The sequence below is a fragment of the Anopheles marshallii genome, chromosome X (genome assembly GCF_943734725.1).
Source record: "Anopheles marshallii chromosome X, idAnoMarsDA_429_01, whole genome shotgun sequence".
In the NCBI taxonomy this organism is placed as follows: Eukaryota; Metazoa; Arthropoda; class Insecta; order Diptera; family Culicidae; genus Anopheles; species Anopheles marshallii.
This window is the reverse complement of record NC_071325.1, coordinates 7,991,388-8,003,811: the sequence shown is the minus strand read 5'-3', so window position 1 is coordinate 8,003,811 and position 12,424 is coordinate 7,991,388. Positions and strand designations below refer to the sequence as shown.

The following is a 12,424-nucleotide window of genomic DNA, read 5'->3' as shown; positions in this document are numbered from 1 at the left end:
TTAAGGGAAGAAAGGAGAATGCACTGGTAGAAATTGCAAAAAAGCAGACAGCAAACAAGAAGACGGTACATAATGAGGTCAACCCGTCGTCGTCTGCGATGAACAATTTATGTATGATCATGTCATCGCCCACAACCCAGTCATTCCCCACTTTTACAATGCACGGGCCATTACGATCCAAATGAGTCATGTCAGCCTCCGCATAGACCTATACCGAATGGGCTGAATGTGTACGAACAGTTCCACGTACAACGCTTTATTTATGCTTACCAAAATCCCATCCTTGGCTGCACTGTGGAGGCTGCTTCCGTCATCGAAGTGCGAAAAAATGACGCAATTCTTTAATGCTCTGGCAACCAATAAAACGATGAATGACGCCACGTACACATGGGTGGCGCGGGGTGGAGATAGGGGATGGAAATGAAATCGAAGCAAAAAAAAACCTTTCCTCAGTGTCATATGAGCTCATACAATAATGCGCTTTGTAGGAAGAGTGTTGCCCCAGGAAGAATGAAAAGCCCATCGTTCAATGACGACAGACCGTCGTATTGATGAACGTGGAACAGGGAAGAAGCGTCACTGTTGCTCTCACTCTAGCGACACATGATCTTTGGGTTGCGTGTGTGTGTGTGTGTGTGTGGATGTGTGTTTTACGCACAACCACGCTGCCGCATTACTCATCCCGCGAGGCTGGATGTAGACGCGCGATCTGTTAAACCAGTGGTTGGCAAAGTCTGCGGGCAGGATAATAGAGGTGATGATAGAGTTCACACTAATAATACTATTTTATAACGCAGATCTGTGCTTTTTCACCCTTTTGAAAACTCCACGCAAGCTAGCATTACAGTCTTCATTAGGATAACAGTGCTGATGACTAAATAATTTTACCTTTTTCGTTATTAAACTTTATCTCCGATTCGAGTTAGCAGTTATAGGGCTAGCTGGGAGCTTAAACTGTTCTTGGCATTTAGTTGTAAAATTGAACACTCTGGAAAAATATTGATGTTCCAATTATGGGTGTGCTAAACTTTGAAATTTCTGGATATCAGACAACTCGTCCTCGGCTCGTGGCATCATTTGCCCACTCTTATTTCAAGACAGCTAGAATAGGTTCCATAAACCAGCTTAAATATGAATATCGTTGTCTGATCTCTAGGCCATTTGAAGTTCGACAGAACATCATGATAAAGGCATCGTCATTTGATCGTCAAAGCGATAAAGCATGAGCTTTATCTTTAGCTTATATTATGGGAAATGTTTGGTAGATGTTTCCATCTGTTTGCTGGACTGGGGTAACTCATGTTCGAATGGGTGAGTTCTATAAGAGGAAGCAAATAGTAACCGCCCTTTACACGTTTTGTGATATAAAAAGAATTTTATTTTCGCTGTATACTCGCAATTGCTTGCCGGCCCCTGCATTAGACGCGACTCGGGACATTTGTGTTGGTACTGGACGTTGTTGCCTACGCGCGACCGAAACAACACACAATGCCGTCCGTTGCAAGCTAGGGAGAGTGAGAGAGATGGTACGAACAAGCCAACACGATACCGTCTGTGCGACAGCCAAAACACGGCTGCTACGCACGCCATCGTCAGTCTAGTTGGTGCGTTCGTTGGAAGGTAAAACCGATCTCACCGGAGCGTCCAGTCGCGGTTCGCGCTTTACGCAGTGGCAAGTGTGGCATTAAAATAAAAACACAAACAAACGCGTCTCCGGTTCCGGTGCTTCAGTGGTGCTTTATTTTGTCGGTAAGAAGCCGCGCGTAACCTTCGATCGCGCTAATGTGATTGGTGAAACGGTGAAGTTAGTGTATTTTATCGCTTTTTTGTGCCGTTTGTCGTGTGTAACCTGTCGAAACCGATGCGTGGCTAATCTGCATTCGTCTTTTTTGTTCAACTTATTGCACCGCCGCTTATCTGCCGTACAGCGGACACAGGGAGCGATAAGTGAAATTGAATCAATACTTTAATCCTGCCACACACTAATACACCGCCGGTTAAGGGGTGCGTTTTATCTTACTACAAGGGTGCACAACGTACGGTAACACCGTACGGTGCGAGGCTTCTTTTTCCCTCGGTCTTGGGCAGATTTATTCTCCCGCCATTCCACAAAAGTGCACAACCCCTCGAGCAAAGGGACAGATGCAAGCGACGTGCGCATTACAATCGTAAATAGAGCCAAACGCAACTTTCCATTTCGTTTTCGGAGCGTCTTCTGCTTCGGACGCAGCACTTTTGTAAGTGGCCGTGTACAGGACAGGCACGATCGGACGCACGGTCCGGGAGATTTGTTCTTCTCCAATTTCACTGCCCATTTCGGAGGGTGGCGCGAGTTTCAGTGTGGTTCGTTAGTTTTTTTCCCCCCCTTCTTTCTCCAAACTCTGTGAGCCAGAAACAAGAGCGAAGGTGATTTATTTTTAGAGCACATGGTGCACTTTTCCCTGCCGCAATCGAAGCACCAACAACAGCACCCGCCGCCACCATCTGGTTGTCGTTCATTCCACATTGCGATGGAGACCAATTTCAATCAACTCCCACAAACACATACTCTGGGTGCATTTTTAAATAACCGGCTGGACGTAAACACGTACTGCAGTGCATGGAACAGAAGAGCATGTAATTGTGTAGTTATCGCCGGACGAGTTCCGGGAATGCACCGATTACACGCCCCGAAACGTGCCCGTATCGCGGTTTTGGGTTGCAAATGTTTATTGCTCCACATTACGGCTGTGTCCCTGCGTGATGATAAGTTCCGAAGCGCACAGATGCCGGCGAACGGCAACCCAGCGAAAGTGAGATAAAACCAAGGAAGGGAACGGGAAGCACGTTATCGCTTGGAAAACTGATGAAGTCGTACAGCGGAACGGAGCGTACCAGTGCTCAAGTTACAGTGCTTCCCGAGCATGTCAACCCGAGTGCCACCGAAACCAATCAACCAATCAACCGGGGCCTGCGGACCACCGGTTCAATTCCGGCTGGGAAGCATGCTGGTGTGTCATGCACGATGACTACGATCAAACACATGAAGGCATGCGTCACGCCAACGGTGATGGCACCTGTACATTTTAAGGTTTGCCGTGTACTTCAGATCAGAAAACACAAACTGAATGCGTCCCAACAAAACGTTACCAAAAGTTCGCGTATCATAAAAGTGTCAAACTTGCTGCGTCCGTTACGTAGAGCACACCCTTATCGGAGGTGGTTTATGTCGGTAGATGCTTCAAGATATTGCTCAAAGTGGTGTGGACATTAGATATGGGAATACCCACTAAATATGTAAAGAAAAATGTTAAGAATGTTCGAGAATTCTATCTGACGGTTGTCTAATGACTCCCAAGGCATCTTTTAATTGGGTGATTCTGGAATAGTTTGATTTGTAGAGAGATCACCTTCAATTGTCAAGTGCCTTTCGTACTCATCAATATCTTGGCTTAGACTTTATTGTAGAATTGTGGAATTCTAGCACCAGAGTCCATAGATCTAGTTACCTATCTAACTTAAGCTAGTATCTCCAACAGTCTTACCATCTTACTAGGCAATATCTTAACTATTAGAACATCTCTCAGAGATCTAGTAACCTATCCAACTTAAACGAGTATCTTCAGCAGTTTTACCATCTTACTAGACAATATCTGCACTATTGGAGGATTTTACGCTATAACTCCAGCTGACAGTCAAGAAATATCTAGTAACCCATCTAACTTAAGCGAGTATCTCTAGCTGCCTTATCATCTTACTAGGCAATATCTTCCGATCATTAGACGGTAGAATTCCAGCAGCAGAGTCCAGAGAACTAGTAACCCATCCAACTTAAGCGAGTATCCTCAGCAGTCTTACCATCTTACTAGGCAATAGATTGACCTTCCGACCTTTACACAGTAGAATTCAAGTACCAGAGTCCAGAGATCTAGTAACCCATCCAACTTAAGCGAGTATCTCCAGCTGCCTTATCATCTTACTAGGCAATAGATTGACCTTCCGACCATTACACAGTAGAATTCAAGTACCAGAGTCCAGAGATCTAGTAACCCATCCAACTTAAGCGAGTATCCTCAGCAGTTTTACCATCTTACTAGGAAATATCTGGACTATTGGAGCATTATACGGTTTAACTCCAGCTAATAGTCCAGAGATCTAGTAACTCCAACTTAAGCGAGTATCTCCAGCTGCCTTATCATCTTACTACGCAATATCTTGACTATTGGACTATTAGACGGTAGAATTCCAGCACCAGAGTCCAGAGATCTAGTAACCCATCTAACGAGTATCTTCAACAGTCTTACCATCTGCATTCCTCATTGAATTAGCAGAGGCTTCGTTGGATAGCTAAACAAAACATCGTTGCTAATGACTGCAGTAGATCTACAATTCTTTGTAACACAGCTTCATGTCCAACATCAACTCTCACCCTCCCGTTTAAGATCGTACATCTGGGCTGGAGCGGGAGATGGGACGGGATTCGTTTGAACCAACCAATTAACTGCTGAGCACAGTCGGTTTTCCTATTACGTAAACCGATACAATGCGTTACGGTCGGTCGGTATGAGGCTGGGAAAATTATCTAAACACACTCGCCCGCAACCTGCAACCATCATCATCGCGGGATCAATCATTACGCTTACCCCGAACTGGTGGGCATTATGAGGGAAAAACCTCCCACCACCTTTGGGTGCAGGTTGGCATTGGAGCACACTCACCATTGATCGGGCAACCGTAGTCAGGAGTGCAAAAGTCGACCGAACAGCGAGTGGCAGTTAACCGTTCGCCTCCAACCAGGCAATCGGCACACGTACGTAAATTAATCGGAAGAGAAACCACCACGACCACCACCGCACTGGGTACGGCAAGGTCGTCCGGTACGTCCCGTGTGCCTTCGCTGCTGGCTTCGGATAGATTTAAATTCAAATCACCCTTGTTCTGATTGTGCGGTGCCACTATATTGGCAGCTGGGCCGCATTAGAATAACAACCCCCGGCAACCGCGTTTGCCGCGCATATCGTAGCCAAATGTGTCATACAGAGGTGTTGTTGGCGCTGGTGCGGTGTTGTATCTGCGCGGTAGCGATAGTGTACTCGTGTCAGGGACGGGAAGATGATGTCATTCGCAACAAAAACGTACCACTTTGCTGAATCATTATAAAAAAAAAATCCGGAGCATGCGGCCACCTTTGTTGGTACTTGACCAAGCTGCTTGTAGTATTTGAATATTGAATTGAGCGTTCATTAATGTAATGACGCGTGCCTGGGGATTGCTGGTAACGGTGATGGCTTGAGAGATTCGGGACCCAGAGCAATATACACCAGTTCTGCAATGAGGTGGACGAATCGGACTGTGCGGTCTTCAACTCCGTCCCGGCTGCAACTCCGAATGACGCACTCATGTACAACTCCAAAACTGTTGAAAACAAAGGTGAAGGATGGTAGCACGTGCTCATGCTGGATGTCTTCATAAAAACCCTCCCCGGTTCTCCGGAAAGACGCCGTTCTAGATGTCCTTTTAGCGACCGACAGATGCAAACCGGGACAAGAGTTGCTTCCATCCGCAAACCCCTGTCTGTTTACATTCCCTGCAACAGTGTTTATGCATTCGAGTTTTCGAGCATTGCATTCTCACGGATTGCGTCACACTTCGCTGTTGTTGTTGTTTGTAAACAGCGTCGAGCCCGTAAAGTACATAAATAATGTAGGCGATTGCTGGTGCTGTTGGACTGCTAACAGGGGATGGGGGGGGAGGGAAGAGGCCGAAAAAGCAAAAAACCATAACAATGTTATTCCCAACGTCCCGTAGTGATTGCACACAATGGCGCTTTACAGTTGATGCTTCTCGCTCGGCTTAATATGTAATCCATTTCCACAACTTACCACAACAAAAGGTTAAACCTGCATAGGGCTGTAGCTCTTCGGTTGTGTAACGTTTGCTGAATTTCCCCACAAAAAAAAAATTCCAAAAAACCAACAACAAAAAAAGGCTCACAAGCGTGACGGTGACAGAATGCGGGATGTGAAGTTGTTGATAAGGTTCTTTCCCCCCACAACCACAAACCGGAACGGCATAGATAGCGTTATTCGCGTGAGGAAGTATTCGGCAGTTAAAAAGGTTGTTGAGCAGTAGCAAATGTCAGCGGAAATTGAGGCCCCCCCATTAAACGTGCTGGCGTAATTCAGCCGGACAGCTCAGGAAGCTCTGATGACTCACAACCACCGACAGCCGGTGGACAGTGTTGATTCATCCGTATTCCAGCGAAATTCCCACGACCTCCAATGAGCTTCAGAGGGAGCTGCAGTATGATCAAAGCGCGGCCCCTATTGCTGTCAATCGATAATCGATCTGTCATTCCGGAGTTCGGTCGGCTATTCAGTCGACGTGTCTCCAATTTTTTTTTTCGCCATTTAATCGTTTGAACAACGTCAACACCAATACGATAAGGAACAGCTCCGATATCAACTCTGCTGCTATGGGTAGACGTAGAACGTACTCCAATCTGAACCAGAGTTATTGATTTTGGCACGCACACTTTCCCTCTCAGGCCCCGGCCACTGGTTTCCGGTGGCGTAAAAGAAAATGGTGCGTGCGCTGCCAAGTTAATAAGATCTTCGCCTCCCGCCGTCGTAACAGACCTTTCCTCAGATAATCAAACAAACAAAATAAACATTGAAATTGTATCGTCTACGACGGACGTTCTTCCCCTTCCCCACGGGTAGAGCGCACCCACACGCGAATACCCGAAGATATTCGGTGTGGGCGAGGGTTTTTACTGCAACGCGGCGGCAAACCGTAATGGAAAATCTCTGCGCCGGAGTGACTAGAGTGACTTCGCCCCGTAGGTGCGTAGGTGTACCGTATAAAACAAAACCCTTGACCAGCAGCAATATGGTTTTGAGTTGGAATTTCCCTAGAATTCATCGCCGGCGATATTCCAACGCTGTGACGTCCTAGTATCGACCGCGGGTTTGCCGTGCCAGGGTCACGAATATTAAGACATAGCCGCACGCCAAACTTTGGATAATTTATTCCATTCCAAAGTTTGCAACTATTTTCCTCCCGCACGCTGCTTCGCTGCAGGACACCCGTGGTGTTCCGATCCGATAATGATCCGCTAGCGATAGTTCGAATGCGATAGTCATGGGTCGGTAAATTGGAACCAGGAGATGGTACTGTTCGTGACAGGGACACATAAACCGGGTGCGGGCTCACCATCGCGTGGCATTAGTGCGGTATTTCATCGGCTTTTCGGTTTAACGTAGCAAAATTTCACCAGAACCCTCGTTTGGTTTCAGATTTACGATTTGGGGTGGGGTTGGGCAAAAAATGTGGCACAAAGCACCCCCCCCTCCGGTACCAGGTCACGAAAAGCAAGGTTACCTTTTGTGGATCAATGGACGAATGTTGTTGATGTTTGTTTCTGTTTTTTTGTTTCTTGTAGAATACTTCCCCCCTCCAGCACGGTGCTGGTGTATAGACAAAACTTCTAGCAGGCAAACACTTGAAGGAGCCCGCGTACGACATAATGCTGTCCCCGACAGTGAAGCGGATGGAGCGTCCGCCGCCGCCACCGACACCGCCGAAACCGGACCGTCCCCAGCAATCGTTGAAGGTGCAGCAGAACAGCAACGAACCGGGCGTGGCACCAGTTCCTTCCCAAACGCCAGCCGAGGAGCAGGTCGTGATGACTCCGCTCGGCAAGACAAACACATCCACGGTGCTGCTGATCGAGCGGAAGCTAATACAGTCGGTTGGCGAACGGACGCACGTGGCCGGTGGCGACCATCGGGGCATCATCATAAACAAAACTGCCGAAGGTACGTGCAGCGTATTCCACTGCTGCAATTCCTCAACCCCTTTTCCGGGTGTTTTGTTGGACAGAGTAATATTTTCAAACCTTGAACACTGCTTCCAGAGCAATCCAATCGCCAGCGAGAACCAGCCCAACTGAGCCTGGAATTTCGTGTGTTTCTCGTTAGCGCCAACAGTGGTCAGCACTCGCAAGAGTCCCGGCGCATAAAGTTCTGGTTCCGGCCATGGCTCGCCTCGGAGGACGTACAGGCCCAGGTTGCGCAGGACTTTTTCCGCGAGCTGGTCAGCCCGAAAGAGTTCCCGCGGGGTAAGTTCCAATGGTTGGGGATACTCCGGGACAGATCTCACTGACCGATCACCTTCCACCCTCCGCAGACTATGTCGGCTTTATCAAGAAGATTATGAAGCTGCTGCAGAAAGGCTACAATGAAATTCAAGCAGTTGAGATCGAGCTACGGATACTGGAGCAAACGTCAGCCCCACCGTCAAGACCCTGTAAGTAGTGTCACTCTACCGTACACCTCGTAACTTCTTCCTGCATAGTACTCTAGTATGTATCGTGCGACGTGCGATTGGAATCTCTCATTCTTACCGTTTCTTTTTGAAAATTCTTCAAAACCCCAACACCCTTTCCCAAAACAAAATATTTCAAAAACTCCACCGCAACCACCCGCCCCCCTCCTTTCATTCTGGCTCCTGGGTCAGCGCGCCCCGGGCACGTGATCATATGTTACGGCAACTGTCACAAGCTTGACACAAACAATAACGATCGGGATCAGAAAAGTTTCCCCGACTGCGGCGATGGTGACGGTCGGCTCGGTAGCGGTAGCGGCAGCATTCATGTTACGCCCATCAGCCAGCGCAAACGGCAGCAGGATGAGGAGCGAACCGACGACGAAGGTAGCGCTTTCGTTAGCGGCGAAACACTAATGAAGCGTCTCTGGGTCGACATGTACAACCGCGACCACTAATGTAGTGATTTGTGTTGAATTTTGGTTTCTGTTGTCGCATTTTTTTCCTTTTTTGCCTCCCCCTCCCCCATATCTTTCGCCACTAAACCATTCACCGAACAACCAAACCGAAAGAAGTACAAGGAATGCCGCCCGAGATTAACGCTACTAATATTCACTTCTAGCGTGGTCGCATGAATGGCTGCTTAGTGTGTACGAGATATGCCAATTAATATTGTTCTGTTGTCCCGTTTTTTGCCTGTTTCGTTATTTTCTTAATATTCGTTTTTTTATTTATTTATATAACATTCCTTTTACAGTTTATTAATTGCTAGTATACACATTGATTTTTCTTAGCTTGCTATAATGCTATAAAAAGAATCGTGTCGAAATGTCGATGGTAGTGGACCAGATATATCTGATGAGCTTTGCAAAAGAATGTACTTGCTGCAAACCATCTATCTAAGTTCAAAACTAATGAATAAATAAACCAAAACATTCCTTCTGTCTGGTTTCCGCTGTTCTGGTAGTTGCGAGTTAGCATATTAAGCTGATGTTCATAAGATTACTACTAGATACATTCTACTTTAGTATTTGTTTTTCGTACTGTCTCTCCTTCTCTCTCTTTCTGTCTAACTCACATATACCAACTCATCCGTCGTTGGATTGTGTCGTTGTTGTTTTGATTGCTTTTACTGACAATTGTACACTATACGTTGACTACACTCGTATAGCGTCTTCCGAGATCAATTATTCGTCTTATTCACATTCTGTCATTCGGCTTTTTCTCTCTTTCCAGTGTCCTTCGAGGATGAACAGTTTGAAGTTGTTCCGCTGACGCCAGAAAAGATACTTGAACTGATCGAGCAAGCCTACCCGAACCCAATCGCCCCAGAAGATCTAGCCAAGTACGAATAGCAACTCTATTTTGCAAAACCCTCTCTTAAAACCTATCTCACCGCAAACGCTCTCTTTCACTGCCGCAGGGACTATGGATGGGAAGAGGAGGAAGTGCTTGCCATAATGCTGGTGCTGAAGGAGCGTGGTCTCATTAAATCGATGGAGTACAACTCGTTCACCCGCATTCACCATGACGACCAGGCCATCAAAATCGTCAAGCAAATGCCGACGATCGCGTCGAACAAGCAGCCAACGATAGCCATCATTACTGCGCAGTACTGCGAAAAGCTGGCGGTCGACGCCATGCTGGAGAACAAGGAAACGTTCGTGCGCTACACCACCGTAGGTAAGCAGAGCAGCACGGTGAGGCAGACCGGCACACGGTGGCCGTCACGAGCAAGACAACATATTCTTGCATGGCATGCCAATATTCTACAAGCAGTAGAGTACAATATCTCTATATAGATTGTAAGCACCCAGGGTCTTGCGTCATTTCGACACCTACTTCGCTACTCTCAGGTTGTTTCTTTTTGCGTGCATGTTCCACCAAGCCGTACACTAAACAAAAACCGAAAACAATCCTCTCGTTCCTCACATTCTTCGTGACCCATTTTGCTAACTTTTCTTTCAATATCAGGAACTTCCTCCGATAAGCCCACTAACGATGCGGAACGACACAAACACAGAAGAAAGAATCGGTTCGGTAAGACATTCCCACCGGGACGCACTACAAAACTCGTCTGTGCGGCGATGACGAAGCTCCACAGATACACCAACCCGTTCGCATTTGTTTTCGTAGCACACCTGTCCGACGTACTGCATTGTCATTCGTGAAATTTTCACTCTCCTCACTCACCCTAGCACGTCACCTTACGATACGAAGCTTTTGTCGTTGCGTGTGCGTTTTGGTATTGGTTGATTGGTGGTTGGATCGCTTTTAAACACACACATTGCACATTACATTTACCCATTGCATTCGCTAATTGTTTCAGATGTTGATTACTGTTATGTCTGTCATTGCCATCGGGTTTCGGGATTTTTTTGTCTATTGAGGTTTAGTTGCGTTTTACATCTCTACGGTCTCTTCCACAAGAACGAACTACGGCCCTTTGAAAAAGTAAAATGAAATGAATAGAATTTTTCCGCGATTACTTCTTATGATATCGGTTCATGAGTGGTCAAAGAGTGAACAGTGGGCCACATTTGCGGGGAGTGTTCCTCGTATTTCCTCGTGTTCCGACACCTTCAGTTCATTAGTTCTGACACCAAGAAGAATTAGTTCCGACACGTTTCTGATGAAACGAAAAGATGCTGTACTCTCGCGCACTCAATCAGTCAAAGTAGGAGATGTATATGAATGTTTGTCTTCTTGAGAATAAAACACTCTTCTCAAGATCATGAGGTGGATTGGTGCCATTGTTGAAATTAATGAAAGAGATGAAGGATATTGCTGACCATCTCCGACCTGATTTTACTGCTCTCCAATGTTTAATAATACGCTTTACCATTAGTCTGTAGTGGAGGATCGTCTAATATATCTGATGCACTATTGGTTTTCGATATGAAGAAATTAAGAGTTTATACAGAGTCCATTTTGTATATCCGGTAGTAATTCGTGTGATATCTAGAGCTGGTGTACTCACTGCACAAACACTAAATTGAGGATCGTACAGCAAGTTACAACAGTTCGCCGGAATGCCGTACATCGTTGTCTTGTTGGGTGTACTGTAATGATTGCTTCGTGTGTTGGGGGTGAAGGTTATCGATCAACAGCTTCTTGTATAGTCCGGGATACACGGTACCTCCATATCGGCCAACGAACTAACCTTTGTCTCTTCTTCTCCCGTGCAGGTGAGTCTAACGTATATACGCTCGGCAATATAGGTGCGCATCGGATCGTTAGTACCAAGCTGCCGTCGGTTGGTAGCACGCGAGAAGCGATGACAGCAGCGGGCAATACCACGACCCGTCTGCTCGGCACCTTCCAGAAGGTGGATTACGTGTTCATTGTCGGCGTTGCTGGCGGTATCCCGCACTACACCGACTACCGGCGGCACGTACGGCTCGGCGATGTCGTGATCGCATCCGCAATCCAGGAACCGAACCCAACCAACGGCAATCCCCAGAAGCCGTACTGCTACGTGTACAGCGGCGGCCAGACGGAGGTTAAGCGCTACTATCCGACAGACGATGGGCTGCAGGCGATCGCACGCACGATCGTGCAGAACGATGACGGCAAGAAGCCGTGGCTGCAGTACGTACAGGAGGGGCTACAGCAGCTCAGTGGACGGGGCGGTCACGCGGAGCATGACTTTGCCCGTCCGGCACCGAACACGGACAAGCTGTACATGAACATCGGCAACAAGAACGTGATCGAGGTGGCACACCCGATCGCCCAGACGGATGCGGACGGGGATGAAGCGGACGCGGCCGGTGGTCCCGTACCGCACCAGACGCGTCTGCATGCTGGCCCGATCGGATCCGGCTACGATCTGGTACGGTCCGACAGTGCCCGGACAGAGTACGCCCAGACGTACCATCTGCTAGCGACGGACAGCGAGATGAACTCGGTGCTGGACAGCGTGGTCGGCAACTGCCGGGATAGCTTCATCCTGGTGAAGGGTATTGCCGACTACAAGGACGGTACCACGTCACGCAAATGGCAGAACTACGCCTCGCTAGCGGCGGCCGCCGTCATGAAGACGATCGTGTGCGCGATGGACGCACCGACGAACGTGTAGAACGGAACACCGACCACTCCCAAACAGCCCGTAGTGTTC

At 47.6% G+C, this 12,424-nt stretch overlaps 1 protein-coding gene across 1 annotated transcript; it reads left to right on the top strand.

The window, feature by feature from the left end:
• The first annotated feature begins 7,507 nt into the window (after positions 1 to 7,507).
• Positions 7,508 to 12,385, top strand: LOC128718205 (uncharacterized). The gene is made up of 8 exons (XM_053811876.1): positions 7,508 to 7,799; positions 7,898 to 8,101; positions 8,170 to 8,289; positions 8,500 to 8,694; positions 9,544 to 9,652; positions 9,731 to 9,990; positions 10,282 to 10,347; positions 11,496 to 12,385. The coding sequence occupies exons 1-8, from the start codon at positions 7,508 to 7,510 to the stop codon at positions 12,383 to 12,385; spliced, it is 2,136 nt and encodes a 711-aa protein (XP_053667851.1).
• Positions 12,386 to 12,424: the final 39 nt, after the last annotated feature.